This window comes from Symphalangus syndactylus, chromosome 24 (genome assembly GCF_028878055.3).
Source record: "Symphalangus syndactylus isolate Jambi chromosome 24, NHGRI_mSymSyn1-v2.1_pri, whole genome shotgun sequence".
Lineage (NCBI taxonomy): Eukaryota > Metazoa > Chordata > Mammalia > Primates > Hylobatidae > Symphalangus > Symphalangus syndactylus.
Genome location: NC_072446.2, coordinates 41,126,407 through 41,148,266, shown reverse-complemented (window position 1 = coordinate 41,148,266; position 21,860 = coordinate 41,126,407). Strand labels below are relative to the sequence as shown.

The 21,860-nt window shown below is 42.5% G+C and overlaps 1 protein-coding gene across 2 annotated transcripts; it reads right to left on the bottom strand.

Moving 5' to 3' along the window:
* Positions 1–1,707: 1,707 nt before the first annotated feature.
* Positions 1,708–9,695, bottom strand: DEFB121 (defensin beta 121). Of its 2 annotated transcripts, none has more exons than XM_055266581.1 (2): positions 9,479–9,695; positions 1,708–1,948 (listed from the first exon to the last, which is right to left on the bottom strand). In XM_055266581.1, exons 1-2 carry the CDS (start codon positions 9,498–9,500, stop codon positions 1,776–1,778), a joined length of 195 nt encoding a protein of 64 aa, XP_055122556.1. In that variant the 5' UTR covers positions 9,501–9,695; the 3' UTR covers positions 1,708–1,775. The 2 variants fall into 2 exon arrangements, with proteins under 2 accessions (XP_055122556.1, XP_055122555.1); XM_055266580.2 differs by lacking the exon at positions 9,479–9,695 and adding an exon at positions 2,943–3,063.
* Positions 9,696–21,860: the final 12,165 nt, after the last annotated feature.

Below are 21,860 nucleotides of genomic sequence, written 5' to 3'. Positions count from 1 at the left end.
TGGAGTCCAGGATGTTAAGGCTGTAATGAGCTATGATCACACCACCGCACTCCAGCCTGGGTAACAGAGTAAGCTCTTGTCCTGAAAAATAAAGTTTACCTATAGAGAAGGCAAGTAGGTGGTTGTATTCTACCATGGTTGGGAGTTTGGCATTGATACCATGCAGAGTAGAGCAAGGGAGCTGAGTCTGCAAGAGAAATATTACAGGGTTAAACTGGACAGAAATTGAGTCAGGAGGGTAAGACAATTAGTGAAAAAATGGTAGGGTACAGGGCTTTACTTCAACTTTAAGAGTTATTAACTCTGAGAAGTAGGAGTTGGTGGCAACGTAGCGAAGGAGGATTTAACTTTTTCCAGGCAAAGAATTGCTATGCAGAGCCTAAAAGTAGAAAATTACAAAATGAGATCTACCTAGATTCTACTTACATTTATCAAGAACTGAATGTGTGCTAGATTCTGTGCTGGGCACTTTCCTGTCTGTGATCTCATTTAATTCTCATGACATCCCTATGACTTGAGTAGGAAAGTTCCCCATTTTAGAGACGAGAAATAGAGCAGAGAGGGTTAAATGGTTTGCCTAGGGTCATGCAGCTGACATGTGATTAAGCAAGGATTTGACCCCAGATCTTCTGATCCTGCATTGAACGCTCTTCCTTAGACAGCTTTGGTGATACTTAGGCACTGACACTGAGGCTGAAGTTTGTCATCAGGAAGGTGAACTGGGGACATAAGGCTGAAGCCAGGTCAGGACTCCAATATGAAAGGGCTGAATAGGAGGCAGGCGACTCCAAATAGAACTTTTCAACTCAAGATAAAGAATCAAATTCTTTTAGATTAGTCAGATAAGCAGCAAGAGTTGGGGATATTTGGGATCATGGGGCTGAATGTGGTAAAATTCCTGTCGTCTCAGTTCAGGGTCAGTCCTGGAAAATGATTAGCCAGCAGTTTAATGTCCCATGGCCACAACTAGAGGGAATGGAAAGAGATGGAGCAAGGATCCACAGATGGCCTGATGCCAGCACTGTCCACCACAAGGAAGACTCATAAGAGGCATTGCCCAAGAGCCCCTGAGGGGCAGAACTGCAGGTATGATCAAGGGAAAGTTATAACCTTTGGTGTGGGAGTAGAGAGAAGCCATGGGCCAAGAATGGGTTCTTGTGTTCATCATGGGCTCTTACTTGCCACCTGGACTCCCCTAAAATCCTCATAGATTGAGACCCACAGCCTGGCTCAGCCTAGACTCTAAAGCCATTGCCGTACAATACAATCACCACTAGCCACATTTAGCTATATAAACTTAAAGCTAGATTGAATCAAATTAAAACTTCGGGTCCACATTCACACTGGGCACATTTCAAGTGCTCAGTAGCCACATGTGGCTAGTAGCTACCATATTGAACAACACAGATAGGAAATATTTCCATCATGGCAGAATGTTCTATTGGCAGTGCTTGTCTAGAAGAAAACAGGAATCAAGTAGATATAATGAATATTCTTTAATTCATATCCTCTGGGAACAGCTATGGGTCAGCAGACTAGGAGCTATTTGCAAGGTTTAGATTATTACCACCTACTGGTCCATCCTGTTCTTCCTAACGTGCACACCACACACACACACACACACACACACACACACACACAACCTTTCTTCTTTATTTACTTGTTTCTAAATATAACTAGGTGGAACTATCAGACAGAAACAGGATATTGCCAAGAATGATTTAATAGAACTGCAGGATTCCATGATGTTGAGACTCAAGGTTGGAAGAGAGGTGTCAGACTGCAGAAGTTGATTCCAGGCTTGTATTTGTGTCTGTTAATTTTGGTTTTACAGGTACATACTTGGGATCCACACAGCACTTAGCCTCAGTTTTGCATAATATATAGTATACTTCACTTTCTTCACATGTTGCTCTGCACCTGCCTGACTTACCCCAACATTTCATGACTGAAAACAAAAGGGAAGAAGAGAACAGGGTCAGTTTTGAAAGAAAGCAGAAGGGTGGGAAAGGAAGACACTAAAGCCCAGTAGAGGAATAGGAGGGAAATGAGGAGGTCTGTGGGGAAGAAGCTCTTACACAGGATCCCCCAAGTTTAAGTGAGATTACAGACCACTACGCTTTCTTCCTTCACTTGTGCCCCCTGTTAGAACTCCCAGAGTCCCCCCAACTCAGTGGCATGGGACCTACTGGGTAGCTTCCCCTCCTCGGCCAGCTCCTTGGTGGGGGGAAGAGGACCCTTCTCCCAAGGCTTTTATCTCCCCCATATTATAATGTACCCAGGTGCCCAGTAGCAATTAGCCACCTTTTCTCATTGTTCTTTGGTACCCCCTCTGACCACATAAATGAAAGGTGACAGGAATATTAAATAAACTCATCTGAACATCTATAAGCGCTGTAGGGCACCTGTAAAACTCCCAAGAATATCATACTGCCTTCTTCACAACATCCTGAGACTTTTCTCTGGCCCCAACCAGTCAAGGGAATTAGGAACAGCTACTCCAGGGAACCTACAACCTAAGGAAACCCAGATAATTTGAGGTTGCATTAAAAAGTGGAATCAGAATCCTCAAACAGAAATTGGAGAACCATTTTCCTAGAGGCAACAATACATCAAAATTCAAATCCTTTCAATGAATGTTTTTGAAAAAGTCCCCATTTTCTCTACACTCCATACCCAAGTCTCTCTCTTTACACCCTATCCCTCATATTCAGCTTTTCCAGAGCTAACCAGAGATAAGGTTGGAATGGTCAAGTACTGGGCACTGGGAAGACCATTTGGTACCAGAGAACTCAAACTTCCCCATGACTAGAGAGACTACCTAAAGGCCTCAATGAGCTCTTCCAGGCCATTCTCCCAGCCCAACCTGTCAGACACCCCAAAGTTCTCTGAACATGCATCGGGTTCCCTGACTCCCATCCCCTTCTGGAAATCCTGTTTACCTGGGGTGACCTGGGCCAGGAGCAGGGTAACAGTCAAAAGCAGAAGAAGGAGCTTCATGAATGACGAGTGATCAGGGAGGGATAGGAGGCTTCTCAACTGGTAAAACAGACAGAGGACTCCATTCTGGGCAGTCCAGACTGGTATTTATTGCCTTGAGGAGCATGGCAGAGCCAAGATCAGCGAACCAGAACGGGAACAGTCATTTGAGAGATCAGACAGGCAGGCAAGGAAGGTATCAACCACACTGACTGAGGAGGCTGGGAGAGGGGGAGGGGACGTTAACGAAGACAAGATACGGCCTTGCCTTTGAAGAATTTTATAATACAGCTGGAGAACCAAGAAGGGGAAAAATATTTTCATCACTAATTTGTTTTTCATTAATGAGAAAAAAAGAGAGAGAAAAAGAGATAAGACAGAAAAGGAGTGATACTTCGGTGCGCCTTGGGTTCTTCCCAGCAACAGGGACATCTTAGGATGCCCCATATGTTGATGATTCGTTATAATACCAAATGAAGGGCAGAGCAGGGGAAAATACCTTAATAGCTCCATGGCCATCACCACTGGAAATCAGAATGTCAGTATTCATGGAGTAGAATGAGCAGGAAAGCCATAGCCCTAACTTTTAACAGTATGTATTTAATAGGAACAAGTAGCACCCTCATAGGTAGCAAAAGAAAAGCCATTTATTATTGTTGTGGTCTTTTTTTTATTATTATTACTTTTTTTTTGAGACACTCTTGTTCTGTTACCCAGGCTGGAGTGCAGTGGCACAATCATAGCTCACTGGAACCTCGAATTCCTGGTCTCAAGCAATTCTCCTGCCTTGGCCTCCCAAAGTGCTAGGATTAAAGGCATGAGCCATCATGCCCAGCTTGGTCTTTCTTATACGAACTGGTAGATTGCCCCAGCACTTTGGGAGGCTGAGGCAGGCAGATCACAAGTTCAGGAGGTCGAGACCATCCTGGCTAACACAGTGAAATCCTGTCTCTACAAAAAAAATACAAAAAATTAGCTGGGCGTGGTGGCGGGCCACTGTAGTCCCAGCTATTCAGGAGGCTAAGGCAGGAGAATAGCTTGAATCCGGGAGGCGCAGTTTGCAGTGAGCCGAGATTGTGCCACTGCACTCCAGCCTGGGCAACAGAGCGAGACTCTGTCTCAAAAAAGAAAGAAAGAAATGGTAGATTGCAATCTTGGCCCTACTTCTTCACCCCTACTTGAATTCACACATTTGTCAAGGTCTCATCCTAGGAGAACTCTATTTGGTTTTCCCTTCACTTTGGCCTTGGCATGTGATTTGCTTTGGCTAGTGATATGTGGGCAGAAGTGACGGTGTGCCAGTTGTGAGCCTAGGTTTTAAGAGATGATGAATGTTTTCATTTGCCCTTCTGTGCCTGACATCATTATGAGAAGAACATGCCCCAGTGGTTCAAGGAGGATGAGAGATATGTGGGGCGGAGCTACTCCTGGTGACTCACAGATCTGCAGTGAGAAACAGAGCTGCCCCGGGCACTCCAGCCTCAAGCAGGGCAATCTAGCCAAATATAAAGGATTGCTGTATTAAGCCACTGAGTTCTGGAGTGGAACATTACATAGTAATGGCTAACTTATACACAAGGCCAGCAGATAAATCAGGAAAGAGCCAAGTGCTTTTTAGGACAATAATGGTAAGGTCTATCTTTCTTTTCTTTTTCTTTTCTTTTTTTTTTTTTTTTTAAGACAAAGTCTTGCTCTGTTGCCCAGGCTGGAGTGCCGTGACACCATCTCAGCTCATTGCAACCTCTGCCCCCCGGGTTCAAGCAGTTCTCCTGCCTCAGCCCCCCATGTAGCTAGAACTATAGGCACACACCACCACACCCAGCTAATTTTTGTATTTTTAGTAGAGACGAGGTTTCACCATGTTGGCCAGGCTGGTCTCAAACTCCTGACCCCAGGTGATCCACCCATCTCAGCCTCCCAAAGTGCTGGGATTACAGGCGTGAACCACTGCACCTGGCCTAGGTCTATCATTTCAAAATGGACAGAAATAAAGACATACTAACAAGAGGAATATCTTCTTTCTAACATGGAAGAAAACAACGAGCCAAGAGCAGAGGCTCCTGCCTGTAGTCCCCACAATTCGGGAGGCTAAGGCAGGAGGATTGCTTGAAGCCAAGAGTTTGAAACCAGCCTCGGCAACATAACGAGACTCCATCTCTACACACACACACAAAAAGTTTTAAATAGCCGGGCATGGTGGGGCAAAGCTGTAATCCTACCTACTAGGGAGACTGAGGCAGGAAAATCATTTGAGCCCAGGAGGTCGAAGCTACAATGAGCTAAAATTGCACCACTGCACTCCAGCCAGCTCAACAGAGACTCTGTCTCCAAACACAAAAAAAAGACAAGATAAATTTTCTTGTTGTCTGAAGAAAAATTGATGCTCCAGAGGTCACCAGACTTTTTCTATAAAGGCCAGATGGTAAATACTTTAGGATTTGCTGGCCACAACTATCACAACTACTCAACTCTACAGTAGTTATAGGACAAAAGTACTCACAGACAATATATAAGCAAATGAGTGTGGCTGTATTCCAATAAAACTTATTTATAGACACTCAAGTTTAAATTTTGTATAATTTTCACATCTCTAAATGAAATTTGATTGTTTTCAACTATTTAAAAATGTACTGGCTGGGCATGGTAGCTCATGCCTGTAATTCCAGCACTTTGGGAGACTGAGACAGGTGAATCACCTGAAGCCAGGAATTCGAGACCAGCCTGGCCAACATGGTGAAACCTCGTCTCTACTAAAACTACAAAAATTAGCCATGTGTGGTGGCGAGCGACTGTAACCCCAGCTATTCGGGAGGTTGAGGCAGGAGAATTGCTTGAACCTGGGAGGCAGAGGTTGCAGTGAGCCGAGATGGTGCCATTGCACTCCAGCCTGGACAACAGGAGTGAAACTCCATCTCAAAAAAAGAAAAAAAAAAATGTACCAAGGCAAACAGATCACTTGAGGCCAGGAGTTTGAGACCAGCCTGGATGACATAGCAAGGTACCTCCTCTATTTTAAAAAAATTTGATAAAAAAAATTAAATAAACAAAATTATTGCTGATTTTCTTGGTATCCCCACTTTGGAAACACAGTTTAACAGCTTCTTATAAAGTTAAACATACACTTATCATACAACCAAGCAACTCCACTCCTTGGTATTTATCAAAGATAAATGAAGACATATGTCCATGCCAAAACTTGAATTGTCATAGTAACTTATTTCAGCATAAGAGAAAACAACCCAAAAGTCCATTAATTAGTAAACAGAGAAATTCTGATATCTCCATGTAATAGAATACTATTCAGCAACAAAGAATTAACCACTGCTATGCAACATATGGATGAACCTAAAGAGCAGGCTGGGTGCGGTGGCTCACGCCTGTAATCCCAGCACTTTGAGAGGCCAAGGTGGGTGGATCATCTGAGGTCAGGAGCTCGAGACTAGCCTGTCCAACATGGTGAAACCCTGTCTCTACTAAAAATACCAAAATTAGCTGGGCATGGTGGCAGGCGCCTGTAATCCCAGGTACTCGGTAGGCTGAGGCAGGAGAATTGCTTGAACCCGGGAGGCGGAGGTTGCAGTGAACCTGAGCCAAGATCGTGCTACTGCACTCCAGCCTGGACAAGAGCGAAACACTGTCTCAAAAAATAATAATAATAAAAATAATAATAAATATTTTTTAAAAAGCATTAGCCTGAGTGGAAAAAGCCAGACCAAAAAAGAACATACTGAACCAGCTTATTCACATGAAACTCCAGAAAACACAAACCTAATCTACAGTGACAAAAAACAGATCAGTGGTTGCCTGGGGCTGATGGGAGGAAGAGGGCATTGACTGAGATGGGGCATGGGGGAACTTTCAGTGATGAAAATGTTCTATACGCAGATGTCAAAACCCATCAAAATTTACACAATTATATTTTATATAAATTATACTTCAAAAATGTTGACTTTAAAAAAAACCTGTGCTAGTTTTTTAAATAAGCAACAGAATCAGATAAATAACATAAAACCACTTAAAACATATACACATTTAATGTGGTACACATATACCATGGAATACTATGCAGCCATCAAAAAGAATGAAATCACATCCTTTGCAGCAACATGGATGCAGCTGGAGGTCATTATCCTAAGCCAACTGATGCAGAAACAGAAAACCAAATACCACATGTTCTCACTTACAAGCTGGAGACAAACCTTGGGTACATGTGAACATAAAGATGGGAACCATAGACACTGGGGACTACTAGAGTCAGCAGAGAGGGAGAGAGGCAAGGGCTGAGAAACTACCTATTATATACTATGCTCACTACCTGGGTGACAAGATACATCATAGGAGTTAAACATTGTTGGAGTTGCCTATGTGAGAGATGGATAGGAGTTGATTATGGGGATAAAAGTTAATAAATCAGTAAAATAAAATAAGAGAACGACTTTGTATAAGGCCAACTATGATAAATCTGCCATAAATACATAACCCTCTGCAACATAGGACTAAAATAAAGTGCTATATTGACAAGGGGCTTACTTCTAAAGATCGTTAGTAAGGTATCGGCCCCCTGGACTGGAACGCATTTCCTCTCCTTCCAGAAGGGGCTGCAGAGAGGAAACCTGAGATGCCATTCAAGCAAATGGCACAACTTCCTCCACTCTTGAGAAAGGGGATTGTTTCTGGTTGGAAGGGTAAGATACTGGCTGAGAGCCTTGAAAAATAAGAGAGAGAGTGAGAGAGAGAGAAGAGAGCAACTCATGGGAGCACCATCCTTGCAGAAGTCCTAGTCTAGAAGGTACTTTCTTTATGCATCCAAGGAACCCCCAGTGGCACAGAGTTTCATCTACACTGAATGGTTTTGAGATCTACTTCCCTTCTTTAAAGAACTCCATCATAGCCCTGCAAGTTTGCTCTTGTGAACACTGATAAGCAGAATAAGGCTGCCTAATAAAGGGATGACCTGAATCCATTATGTGCGTGATTTATCAGAATTAATAGTAGTTTTCAGCAGTAGAGAAGACTCTCATAAAAGACCCTTTTCCTATCTGTCACAAAAGACTGTGAAACAAAATGCCTTGATTGCTTCGTGAGCTAAAGAGGACTCCCCACAGCTGAACTATATGCATCTACAGTTCTGGAGTGCCCACCATTCTTAGATTCTGCTTAAGATTCCACATCTTAACTGCTGATATCCAACCACGTTGCCAAGACTCCCATTCCAAGCTCTCCAAGGAAATAATCTGATTGGCTGAACATAATCTTATTCATTATCTAATAGAGATAAACCATTTTAAAAGGATAGAAAACTGTGGAACAACCTCCCTTACTGATATCTGCAAATTTCAGCTTTTCTTTGTTGCCACACATGAAGTCGTATCATATGCTCTCAATAGATGGGGTGAATGCACTTCAGTAAAAAAAGAAAAGGAGAAAAGAATGTATGAAAGCAGAGCAAAAAAATAAGAAAGCGATAAAGATCTGAGGAGAGAATATGTGTTTTCCAAAGATTACAGAACTACAGATGAATCTGCAAATGGTACATTAGGAAAATTACCTGAGGATGAAGAAAGGTAGGATGCACTCAGCAGAGAAAGGTTGGTACTGATGAGTGGACGGTGCTGTGAAGTGTCCAGGAGCCTGGAGTCCACATATTAAAGGTATACGCAGTTACCTGGACCTAAGTCCAATTCAGTGTACTCAACCCCTTTAGGTAGGTTTCTGCAGTGCTGTGGTCCTTAATTCAACATCATTGCCCTCTTCTTGAGCCTCAAGTGGGTACCACTGCCATCTCTGGCTTAGTAGAAGATAGGGTGGTATCCGAAATTCAGAAAACTCAGAACCTGTTCCCTGCCTGGCCATTGACTCTTGCTTTGACCCATAAGTCATAAGTGACCCTAATTGAAGAGTTTGCCCAGCACCCTTCTACTCCCTTCTCAGATTTCTTCCACCCACTTCTGGATAGTTCCTTGCTCCCAGCCCTGCAGCAGGGAAAGGAAATATATCTACATATCACTTCTTTGTAATCTTTGGGGATAGGAAGCATTGGAGGGTAGTGGGCAAAGAAGATGAAACTTCAGGCCCAAATAAGGCTTGGAGATTTTCTGGAGTTCTATTATATTCCAGCTCTCTGGTTCCTGGTGCTATGTGTAACTAGCAATGGTAATGGATAGGTTGGGCTTTTTTCTTCGATTTATTTGAAATGATGTTTGACAATCTATCCATAGGGGTAATGTGGGGAAATGGAAAGAATACAAGCTTTGGAGCCAGATAAATCTGGGTTCAAATCCTCACTTTGCCACATATTAGCCAAGTGACTTTGAACAAGTTAGTTAATGTCTCTGAACTTCAGTTTAACTATCTGTAATATGGAGATGATACTACTGACAGCAGAGGTTTGCTGTGAAGATTAAATTAGGTGATGCTTGTAAAGCTCACGGAATAGTGCCTGGCATAGAGGAAAGCCTCTGATAACTGGTAGTTACTGTTATTTACTATGAATTCTCACCTTCCTTGACTTCTTGAAACATTTGGCTATTGACCTCTTCCCTCCTTGAGGCTCTTCTGGCTTTTCATTGTCAACACAGTCAACGTTCAATACAAGGGACATTAGGATTGGCAGTAGCTCAGAGATCTCTCTGCTCACCGTGATCTTCAGGTTTGAAAATTGCATCTCAAGTCTAAGACCCAGAGGGCTCACCCAGAGTCGAGGCTCAAGGACAGCTCTCCTTTGTGTCCACAGTGTATACGATGTAACTGTGTTCGGGCACCGGTGAAAGATAACAGAGGAAACGCCTGGCTTTTTATCAGAGCATGTTTCCAAGCTTATCGCTTTTCCCAGCTCTCCTTGTCCCTCCCAAGATCTCTTCACTGGCCTCTTCTCTTTACTGTTACCAAATCTTTCCAGAAGTTGCTCTTTCCCTCAATTGTTCATTTGTCTTCTTGTCCAGGAACGAACCACTGCTCTCTTCTTGTCAGATCAGCTTCTCATCCCTCCTCAAGGGCCTTTAACTACTCCACATCCAAAGCTACCCAGGCCATTTTAGGTTTCCTGTGGACCAAGGACAAAGGTGCCAGGAGATGAGGCCAGAAATGTTCAAGAGGGTTTCTGTCCCTAACATGCTTACCACTTATTGAGGAAAATGGAAAACAAGTATTTTTAAATGAGCTTCATATCCCTCAAAAGCACACACAAGAAATGTTTTCTAAATAAATTAAACCTTGATTAAGTATCTATTACGTACAGAGCACTCTCCTGAGCACCAGGAATTCAGAGCAGTAAGGATACTGTCATCTAACAGCCAGCTGTGTTAGGATAAACTATGGTATGCCGCAGTAACCAAAAAAAGAAGAATCTTGGTGGCTTCTAAGAACAAAGATCTGTTTGTCTATTTCCCATACATGCTGCATATCCACTGAAGGGTTGCTGGGGACACTGCCCCATATCTGAGTGTGGAACCCAGGCTGACTAAGTAGCCACTCATTTGGTGCTGATCACCATGGCAGAGGAAAAGAGAGCTCTAGAGAGTCTTCAACTGGCCATTATATGCCCTGGCCTTGGAAGTAAAATGTAACCACCTCATAACTCACTGGCTACGACAGTGACATGGCTCCATCCAACCACAAGAGGGCCAGAAGTACAATCCTACAATGGGCTTAGAATGCAGAAAGCCAGAATTATCGAAACAACGAAAGACAATTGTGGGCGAGGCTGTGGAGAAAATGGAACCCTTGCACACGTTGGGTGGGAATGTAAAATGGTGTGGCCACTATGGAAAATGGTATGGAGGTTCTTCAACAAATGAAAGATAGGCCAGGTAAGGTGGCTCATGCCTGTAATTCCAGCACTTTGGGAGGCTGAGGCAGGCAGATCACCTGAGGTCAGGAGTTCGAGACCAGCCTGACCAACATGAAGAAACCCTGCCTCAACTAAAAATACAAAATTAGCCAGCCGTGGTGGCACATGCCTGTAATCCCAGCTACTCGGGAGGCTGAGGCAGGAGAATTGCTCGAACATGGGAGGTGGAAGTTGCGGTGAGCTGAGATCACGCCATTGCCCTCCAGCCTGGGCAACAAGAGTGAAACTCCATCAAAAGGAAGGAAGGAAGGAAGGAAGGAAGGAAGGAAGGAAGGAAGGAAGAAAGAAAGAAAGAAAGAAAGAAAGAAAGAAAGAAAGAAAGAAAGAAAGAAAGAGAAAGAAAGAAGAAAAGAAAGAAGAAAGAAAGAAAGAAAGAAAGAAAGAAAGAAAGAAAGAAAGAAAGAAAGAAAGGAAGGAAGAAAGAAAGAAGGAAAGAGAAAGAAGGAAGGAAGGAAGGAAGGAAGGAAGGAAGGAAGGAAGGAAGGAAGGAAGGGGAAGGGGAGGAAAGGAAGGAAAGGAAGGAAAAAGGAAGGAAAGGAAGGAAAAGGAAAAAGGAAGGAAAGGAAGGAAAGAAAGAGACTATACGACCCAGCCATTCCATTTCTGGATATATATCCAAATAAACTGAATCAGTATCTCAAAGAGATATCTGCACACCCACGTCCATTGGCATTATTGACCATAGCCAAGATGTGGAAACAAGCTACATCTTGTTATGGATGTCGATGGATCCATCCATTGACAAACGAATGGATAAAGAAAATGTGGTGTATACACACAGCAGAATACTAGTCAGCCTTTAAAAATGAGGGAATTCTGCAATATGCGATGACATGAATGAGCCTTGAGGGCATTATGCTAAGTGAAATAAACCAGTCACGGAAAGACAAATGCTGAATTATTCCAGTTATATGAAGTGTCTAAAGCAGTCAAACTTATATCAAAAAGAGTGGCATGATGATTGTCAGGAGCTGGGGAGTGAGGGAAATTAGGAATTACTAATCAATGAGCAGAAAGTTTCTGTTAAACAAGATGAATAAATTCTAGAGGCCAGGCACAGTAGCTCACGCCTGTAATCCCAGCACTTTGGGAGGCTGAGGCAGGAGGATCCCTTGAGCCCAGGAGTTCAAGATCAGCCTAAGCAACATAGCGAGACCTTGTCTCTATTAAAAATAAAACATTATCTGGGCATGGTGGCATGCACCTGTAGTCCCAGCTACTCAGGGACAGTGGGGAGGTGGTGCTGAGATGGGAGAGGATCTCTTGAGCCTAAAAGGTGGAGGCTACAGTGAGCCGTGATTGTGCCACTGCACTCCAGCCTGGGTGACAGAGTCAGACCCTGTCTCAAAAAATTTTAAAAGATGTTTAAAGTTTTAGAAATCTGCTGTACTACATTGTACCTAGAGTCAATAATAATGTATTGAACGCAAAAAAATTGTTAAAACAGATCTCAACATGTTAAGTGTTCTTACCACAACAAAGTAAAATCTTTGAAAAACTTAGAAAGCCAGAATATTTGATGAACAGTAGTTTTTTGTTTTTGTTTTTGTTTTTCTGCTGGAGACAGAGTCTCGCTTTATCCCCCAGGCTGGAGTGGAGTGGTACAATCTCAGCTCACTGTAACCTCCGCCTCCCAGGTTCAAGCGATTCTCATGCCTCAGCCTCGCGAGTAGGTGGGATCACAGGCACCAGCCACCATGCCTGGCTAATTTTTCTATTTTTATTAGAGACAGGGTTTCACCATGTTGGCCAGGCTGGTCCCAAACTCTTGACCTCAGGTGATCCGCTAGCCTCAGCCTCCCAAAGTGCTGGGATTACAGGCGTGAGCTACCGTGCCGGCGATGAACACTCTTAATGACTACCAAATATATCATCACAGTGGTCAGACAGAATGTCCACATACATAAAAATACTGCAAAGTAGGCTATGTCTAATCAAAATAAAAATATATGTATTACAGTAGAACAGAGCATGGGAACAACTACCCAAGGGCCAGGGCATTCAGGGAGGGGTTCGTGGAGGACCTTCTGCTTCTCCAAGGCTTGAAGGAGAATAGGTTTCAGAGAAACGGTGGAGAAGGAGAGGGTGTGAAAGAGTACTTCAGGCCAGGGAGCAGCGCGAACTGAGGAGTGGTGGCAGGAACACTTGCAAGCCACCTGGAAATAATGAAGATACTGCCTGGCTGCAGCTGCCAGCTCCTGTACCATATAATGTGGGAAAACTGCATAGAAATGAGATTTTTATAGTCTTTGAATGCAAATGTAAAATACTTAGACTTGGTTCTCAGGTCAAAATTAGGGAACTGAGGGAGGTTGAAAAGGCAGAGATCTGCGCCCTTCTTCTCACTTTTTTGTTCGTTTGTTTGTTTCTAGACAGAGTCTCACTCTGTCACATAGGCTGGAGTTCAGTGGCACAATCTCGGCTCACTGCAACCTCCACCTCCGGGGTTCAAGCAATTCTCCTGCCTCAGTCTCCCAAGCAGCTGGGACTACAGGTGTGCGCCACCACGCCCAGTTAATTTTTGTATTTTTAGTAGAGATGGGGTTCCACCATGTTAGCCAGGCTGGTCTCGAACTCCTGACCTCAAGTGATTCGCCCACGTTGGCCTCCCAAAGTGCTGAGATTACAGGCATAAGCCACTGCGCCCAGCCTTCTTCCCACTTTAAACTGAGCAGCTCTATTTTGATCTGTTTGATACACTGAGTTTCATGTAAATTTTTGGTTTTAAAAAGTTTTCTGCTCCTTTAAAAATAATATTTGAAAAACCTTGGTTTTGGAAATACAGAGCCATTTTTTCTTTAAGTTTTTGAGCGTAGAATCTCAGAATTCAGACCTCAGAAGTTGCTGCATCTGACATGTATCAAAAGCAAGAACACCCTCTAAACAACCCTTGCCTTCTCTCTTAAAGCTCTTCCAGCAATGGAAAAATCAATACATGTCAAGATAATGCATTCCATCACTGGACGCCTCTAATTTTTAGGAGATTATATCAATTAAGCCAGAATTTACCTTTCTGTAACATCTACCTATTATTCCTAATTCTGACCTTTAACAGTTCCAGAGAATAAGTTCAAAAATAATTCCATGTCGAGCGCTTGAAGACAGCTATCATGGGTCTGTTTGGTCTTTTTTTCTAGGCTCGTTATTCCAAGTTTCCTCTCCCTACAAAGTAGAGCAGCATATTCTCTTATACTGGTGAGGCCTCTTAGTATACTCTGTTTATCTGAGTCCTCTCCCTTTCTTAAAGCAGGGAGACTGATCCCAAGCAAAAACCTGAAAGGGGGTGTTTTAAGACGGATAAGGCCCAGTAGCTTGTCTATATAGGCCTCCCTTCACATTAGAAAAGAAAGAAGGCCGGGCGCAGTGACTCATATCTATAATCCCAGCACTTTGGGAGGCCAAAGCAGGCAGGTCATTCGAGGTCAGGAGTTCAAGACCAGCCTGGGCAACATGGTGAAACCCTGTCTGTACTAACAATGCAAAAACTAGCCAGGTGTGGTGGTGTGTGCCTGTAATCTCAGGTACTTGGGAGGCTGAGGCAGAAGAATTGCTTGAACCTGGTAGGTGAAGGTTGCAGTGAGTGCAGGTCACACCCCTGCACTCCAGCCTGGACAACACAGCAAGACTCTGTCTCAAAAAGAAAGAAAGAAGAAAAGCCAGTAATGATAAAAACTTAGAAATTAAAAGTTCAAAGATGAAATTTCCGGAAATTATAATAAAATGACAGAGATAAAATAAAAGCATTAGAGAAAATATAAGAAAATCAGCAAATCAGTCAAGGAGTCCAACATATGAAAAATAAGTAGACCAGAAATAGCGAACAGGAAAAACAAAGACCAGGAAATTATCAAAGAAATAAGTAAAGGAAGATTGTCCTAAAATTGAAAGACATGGCCGGGCACGGTGGCTCACGCTTGTAATCCCAGCACTTTGGGAGGCCGAGGCGGGCGGATCACGAGGTCAGGAGATCGAGACCACTGTGAAACCCCATCTCTACTAAAAATACAAAAAAATTAGCCGGGCGTGGTGGCGGGCACCTGTAGTCCCAGCTACTCGGAGAGGCTGAGGCAGGAGAATGGCGTGAACCCGGGAGGTGGAGTTTGCAGTGAACCGAGATCGCGCCACTGCACTCCAGCCTGGGTGACAGAGCGAGACTCCGTCTCAAAAAAAAAAAAAAAAAAAAAATTGAAAGACATGAGTTTGCAGATTGACAGGGCCCACCGAGTGCTCAGAAAAATTGATTTCAGTAATCCTACATGAAATTTAGGCACAACAGCTGGGCACGGTGGCTCACGCCTGTAATCCCAGCACTTTGGGAGACCAAGGCAGGCCGATCACCTGAGGTCGGGAGTTTGAGACCAGCCTGGCCAACATGGTGAAACCCAGTCTCTACTAAAAATACAAAAATTAGCCAGGCGTGGTGGTGGGCGCCTGTAATCCCAACTACTCGGGAGGTTGAGGCAGGAGAATCTCTTGAACCCAGGAGAAGGAGGTTGCAGTGAGCCAAGATCATGCCATTGCACTTCAGCCTGGGCGACAAGAGCAAAACTCCATCTCACAAAAAGGAAAAAAAGAAATTTAGGCACATCAACGTGAAACGTCAAAATCCTAGAGAGAAGACCTTAAGAGCTTTCAGAGAGAAATAACAAGTCACAGACAAAGAGAAGAACCCGAATGGCTTCAGATTTCTCCACAGTAAAGAGGTAGGAGCCTGGACTCAACTCTAGATAGAAAACTGGCTGAAACAGGGAAGAGGCACCAAAAGCACCTTATCATAAGACTCGCCCACCAATGTCGTGACAATTTACCATTGCCATGGCAACACCCGGAAGTTACCACCCCTTTTCTAAAAATTTCTAAATAACCCATCCCTTAATTTGCATGGAATTAAAAATGGATATAAATATGACTGCAGAAGTGCCCCTGAGCTGCTACTCTCAACACACTGCCTGTGGGGTAGCCCTGTTCTGCAGAAGCCCACACGGCTTATGCCTCCATAAAGCTGGTTTCTTCTACCTCTGCCACTGCCTCCATAAAGCTGGTTTCTTCTACCACCGCTCACTCTTGAATTCCTTCCTAAGAATTTGCCCAGCATGGGTAACACTAGATATTGGAAAGGACAATGAGGCAATGCCTTCGAAAGTCTGAAGTAAAATAATTTCCAATATGGATTGACCAACCAAACCACTAACCAAGTATAAGGATAGTACATTGAAGTCAGACATTTTCAGGAAGCTATCAGGAGGTGCTCTGTCCAAATAAGAGTAAATTAAGAAAGATCTAGGATCCAGAAGGCAAGGCATTGATCTCAGGAGAAAGTCAAAAAGAATCCACAGGATGATACAAATAGAGATCCAGGATAATATCAGGTCACCAGGTGTAATGTCAACCAGTTCAGAGTGAAGCAGGTCTGAATGCTCAAGGAGAGAAGTCTCCAGGAAGACAAAATTGATAAAATACCTAAAGGTTCTGAACATATTCAAAGGACATGGCAGACAGCTAAATCCTCATTTTCCATAGCAGAAATACAATGGAAAGTGCCTAAAACTAAAAAATTAAGAAGCAACCATATAAGCATATTAGTAAATAATGATGGAAGAGATGGAAGTGAAATCCAAAGGAAAAAAACAAAAGATGTGAAAGTCATTTTTTGAAAAGCAAGAAATAAGGAAAGAGAGACAGATGACTCCTATATTTTATTATAGTCTTATGTAATACTATTATATACTATTACAGTCTCTTATTCAAAGTTGATTTTTAAAATTATGTAGATGTATGGTTTTGATAAACATTTAAACTAAATATGAAAATTAACAAATATAGAGAGAAAGCAATGGAGTAAGAATTAGATCTGTGGATAAATTTAATTTTCCTGCTTAACTGTTCAACTTGTCAAGGGAAGGACTTGGTGGGAGGTGATTGGATTATGGGGGCAGTTTCCCCCACGCTGTTCTTGTGATAGTGAGTTCGTACAAGATCTGATGGTTTTTTAAAGTGTTTGGCAGTTCCGCCTGGTGCCCTCTCTCTCACCTGCTGCCATGGAAGATGTGCCTTGCTTCCTCTTCATCTTCTGCCATGATTATAAGTTTCCTGAAGCCTTCCCAGCCATGCAGAACTGTGAGTCAATTAAACCTCTTCTGTTTATAAATTATCGAGTCTCGGATATTTCTTTATAGCACAGTGAGAACAGACAAATGCATGGGTAGATATCCAAAGGAAATGAATTCGGTATGTTGAAGAGATACCTGCACTCCCATGCTCATTGCAGCATTATTCATGCTAGCAAAGATATGGAATCAACCTAAATGTCTGTTTATGGATGGATGGATAAAGACAATGTAGTATATTATACAATGAAGTATTATTCAGCCATAAAAAAAGAAGAAAATCCTGCCATTTATGACAACACAGATGAACCTGGAGGATATTATCTTAAGGGAAATAAGCCAATTACCAAACAACAAATACTGCATGATCTCACTTAGATGTGGAATCTAAAAACATTGAATTTGCAGACACAGAGAATAAAATGATGGTTTCCAGGGGCTGAGAGATGTGGGAAATGGGGAGATGTTGGTCAAAGGATACAAACTTTCTGTTATGAGTAAGTGCTGGAGATCAACTGTTACACATGGTGATTGTCTGTGATCATTTGTGCTGCCATAACAAAATACCTGAGGCTGAATGACTTATAAAGAACAGAAATTTATCTCTCACAATTCTGGAGACTGGGAAGTCCAAGATCACAGCTTGTGAGTGCCTGGTTTCTCTGGTTCCAAGATGGTTCCTTGTTGCTGCATCTCCCAGAGGGTAGGAACGCTGTGTCCTCACATGGGGGAAGGGACACATGGGGTGAAAAGGGTAAATTCCTCCTGTCAAGCCCTTTTATGAGGTCACCTAATCCTTTTCATGAGGGTGGAGCCCTCCTGACCCAATCACCTCCTAAAGATCATACCTCTTAATACTGTTGCATTGGGCATTGTGTTTCAACATGAATTTTGGAGGGAACAAAAACGTCCAAACCACAGCAGTGACTACAATTAACAGTACTATACGGTATACTTGAGAGCTGCTAAGAGAGTAGATCTTAAGTGTTTCAATACATTGTTTAAAAAAAAAAAATTGGTAACCACGTGAGGTGATGGATGTATTAATTAACTTGACTGTGGTAATCATTTCACAATGTATTTGCATATCAAATCATCATTTTGCATACCTTAAATATACATAATTTTTATTTCTCAGTTATACCTCAATAAAGCTGTAAAAAAAATTTAAGGAATAGATGAGATTTCCTTTTTCATAAAAAAGGAAAAGCTCTGGGTGTGGCAGCTCCCACCTATAATCCCAGCACTTCAGGAGACTGAGGCAGGAGGAAAGCTTGAGGCCAGAAGTTTGAGACCAGCATGGGCAACAGAGCAAGACCTCATCTCTACAAAAAAACAAAATTAACCAGGCATTAGTCCCAGCTACCCAGGAGGCTGAGTCAGGAGGACTGCTTGAGCCCAGGAGTTCAAGGCTGCAGTGATTCATGATTATGTTACTGCACTCCAGCCTGGGTGAGACAGCGAGACTCCATCTCTAAAACAAAAATAAATAAATAAAAAGGAAAATTATCCAAAATACCTAGCACACAGTAGGTCCAGTTTCCTCTCATGTATATACAACTTTACCCACACCTTTTCTGCTTGAGTTTGATTAGGTATACTAAGAGACAAACACAGAAGTCAGCCAAAGATGTTTTAATAAAGCTCAGAAACTACTGACATCAGACTCGGGGCAAGTTTATCTTCATTTTTGTGGCCTCAGAGTTTAAAGCACTAATTCTTTGTATGGTGTGGTAAATGTGGCTGGTCTTTGGGCTTCAAACAGCATAGTTTACCACTCACACAGAAAACATAGAACCTTTCGTTCTTCAGGCATTCGTCACGGCAGGAGCCACGAAAATTCCAACATTTCTCAATGCTGCCTATTACAAAAAGAAAAAAGAAAGGAGCTGATATCAGTTATGAGGGGAAATGGGTCCTGGACTGAGAAGACTAACAGAGGGCCAGACAGAAGAAGGGGGCTGTAGAAGAAGGAGACATTCCCTCTAGGTATCTAGGGTGGTGAGATAGTCTATCACCATATTGAAACTCAGGAAATATCCAGTGAAACCCATGAGCCCTTTCTAAAGAATCTACTAGAAAAAGAGCTGTAGACAAGCAAATGAGAGGAGCATTGACACAGAACTAAATATTAAATATAAAGATACTTGCAGAACCAAAATGAGGATTTTAAAAGAGGTAGTAAGTACATAATGGCTATATGTTCTAACAATATAAATAGAGTACAACATAAAAATGAGAGAATAATGGTGAGAGCATATGCAGACATCTTAACTAGTTTGAGTAATCATGACATTATGGTAGAATTGATATTATTTTACTAAGACTATTGCATATGTAATGAGAGATCAATCAAATGAGTAAATCATGGGGTATTCTATCATCCCCTGTGACCTTGAGAACCAGAATTCTCAATACAGAAAAGAAAATGCTGATGTAATATAAAAGTTGATTCTGAATTTGAGTTCTGAACTTGAATTCAAAATGCCAATATGAACTCACAAGTATTTTATATTTAAATAGATAAAATAAATAGATGATTGACGGATGGATAGATAGATTGAAATTTTTCCAGCTCTGGTCACTGAGAAAGTCTAGAAACAATGACTAACTAGTAGAAATTAGTATCCCTAGTACACATGCTGTAATCTTAAAATACTATCTCCCAGTAAACTTTTTTTAAAAAACAGCACTTCTTGGAGATATGGTGGATTCCAGTTCTTGGGCAGTAAATTAAAAGATGATCTTGAAACATTCTGTTGTACCAGATACCAAGAAAGCCATCAAAGATTAATAGGGATATATCTAAAAGACTTACGAGCCAAATTAAAGATACTCCTATTGGCCAAGAATAACCTTCTAGTTATTTAACTAAGCAATGACATGTCCACTATCCCCTAAATCCAGCTGCCGTCCTGAGAAGAAGGGGGCGAGGTGAAAGTAGAAATGCTAAAAGACTGAACATTTTAAAGCAGAATGAGCTAATCTGAGAGGCTCTTTTAAATCAAAAAAGATGAATACAACTGTCTTCTGAAGTTGCGTACATCCCTGTGCCCTTTCTAACTCCCACTTTTCCTACCAGCAGGATGGGAGTTCCTGGAAACATTCAAATGAATTACAGAAAATTTAAAAAGCTATATTTGTTGTACATCAAAATTTCAGTGTCCTCAATGTTGATCCCTCAACCTAATTTATTATTTTAAATTGAGAAAAGAATAAACTGAAACTCACAGGCACCAAGTAGTTTGCTGGGGGCATCACAGAACTTGAAAATGGTGAGGCAGGTTCTAAACCAGGATCTGGGGACTCTTTCCTCTTCCTCCAGACAATATTTCACATTACTCCCTGTCAACCCATCCTCCCAGGCCCTGGTGTGCCCTGACCAAGACTCACTGTCTACTCCCAGCCCCTCCCCTAGAGAGGTCTAGGTTACCTGGAATGACTTGGAGGAAGAGCAGCAGCACAGCCAAAGTTACCAAAAAAGTCTTCATGACTTCAAGTAGCCCACAGAGTAGGCTCAGCTCTGGTGAAGTGGCAGGAAATGGAGGCGAACTCAGGACTCTCTGCTGCCTCTAATCAGCTGGGAAGTGTGTCACTCACACGTGCCACTATCTGCCCACGGGTACAGTTTGCTCTGGGACAGCCTGCCTTTTTCATGCTCAGTCACCATCCCAACACCCCCGCACCCACAGTGTGGACCCCATACCCCTGAGCTCACACGCCTCCCTTTGTCCACCATCATCTTTTAGGGACCAGCAAAAATAAATCATACAACACCCAGAAGGATACTTTTTAAAATGTATGTCAGCCCTTGTTATAATCCAGCTTAAAAATCCTCCAAGACTCCACATCACAACTAGAAAACAAAAATCCACAATCTTTACTATGCCCTACAAAACCCTATATTCTCTGGTTTAGAAATCCACCATTATCATGGTTCTAATGTAAATTAAGCAAGCTCCTTTTTTCAAACGCAATTCCCGGTTTGAGAGCTGAGAAGTAAAGAAGAAAGGACGATCATTCATATCTTAGGGAGAATGTGTCTATTGGATTATTTCCTAAGAAAGAAAGCCCCAGTACCTAAAATCCTCAGTTTCAGGAAGCATTTTGGCATGGAGGGTGAGAAAGGACAAGCTGAAATATTCAGCTCATTGTCCTGGCTGTGCCAGTTAGTGGCTGTGTGACCTTGGGAGAGTCACTTCCCCTCTCCGGGCTTTAATCTCACAAATGAGCAGATTGGAGCAGATGGGCTGTAGGGATTAACTCAATCCTCATATACTATGGTTCTTTGGGTGTGAAAAGCCATGGAAAATGGAATGCCTAGAACTCTAGGTTTTCATCCCCAGCCTAGGCAACACTCATTGGGTTTACACCTTAGGATTCTCAGGGCTGCCCTCATCAGACTCCAATTCTCTTTACACAATGGGGTCAGAGGCCTCTTCCCCCGATATCTACACCCAATATGCTATATGGTCCTTGCAAAACACAGTCCCTCTTTGGGCCTGCTTCTTGTATAGTCAAAGAGCAAAACTTTACTCTGATTATTATAAAAGCTTAATATTCTCCCTAGAGCCCTCGAAGGGGTCTCATCACACCAGGCAGTTTTGGACGTGAGATCCATTAGATACTGATGAAAGAGGAGGGAAGACCTTGTTCTGTCTGTGTACCTCTGGGCACATCTCAGACATCACAACCTGTTCATGGTGGACCAAAACTCCTTAGGGCCAAATCTCATCAGGAATTAAAAACAACAGCAACAACAAATTAAAGTGACATCAAGCTATATTCTTCACCTATCAAATTGACAAGAAGCTCTTTTTTTATAATGATAATCTCAGAGTTTCATAGGATCAAGGACCTAGTTTCTCAACAAATGGTATCCTTGTCTTTTCACTTTTGCACAGAATGCAATGTCCAGAATAAAT

Coding starts and splice junctions, on each gene's coding strand:
- DEFB121 (XM_055266580.2), bottom strand. CDS start 3,000: ATGAAGCTCCTTCTTCTGCTTTTGACTGTTACCCTGCTCCTGGCCCAG. Junction 1,949..2,942: donor CCTGGCCCAGGTCACCCCAG/GTAAACAGGATT, acceptor TTTTGTTTTCAG/TCATGAAATGTTGGGGTAAG.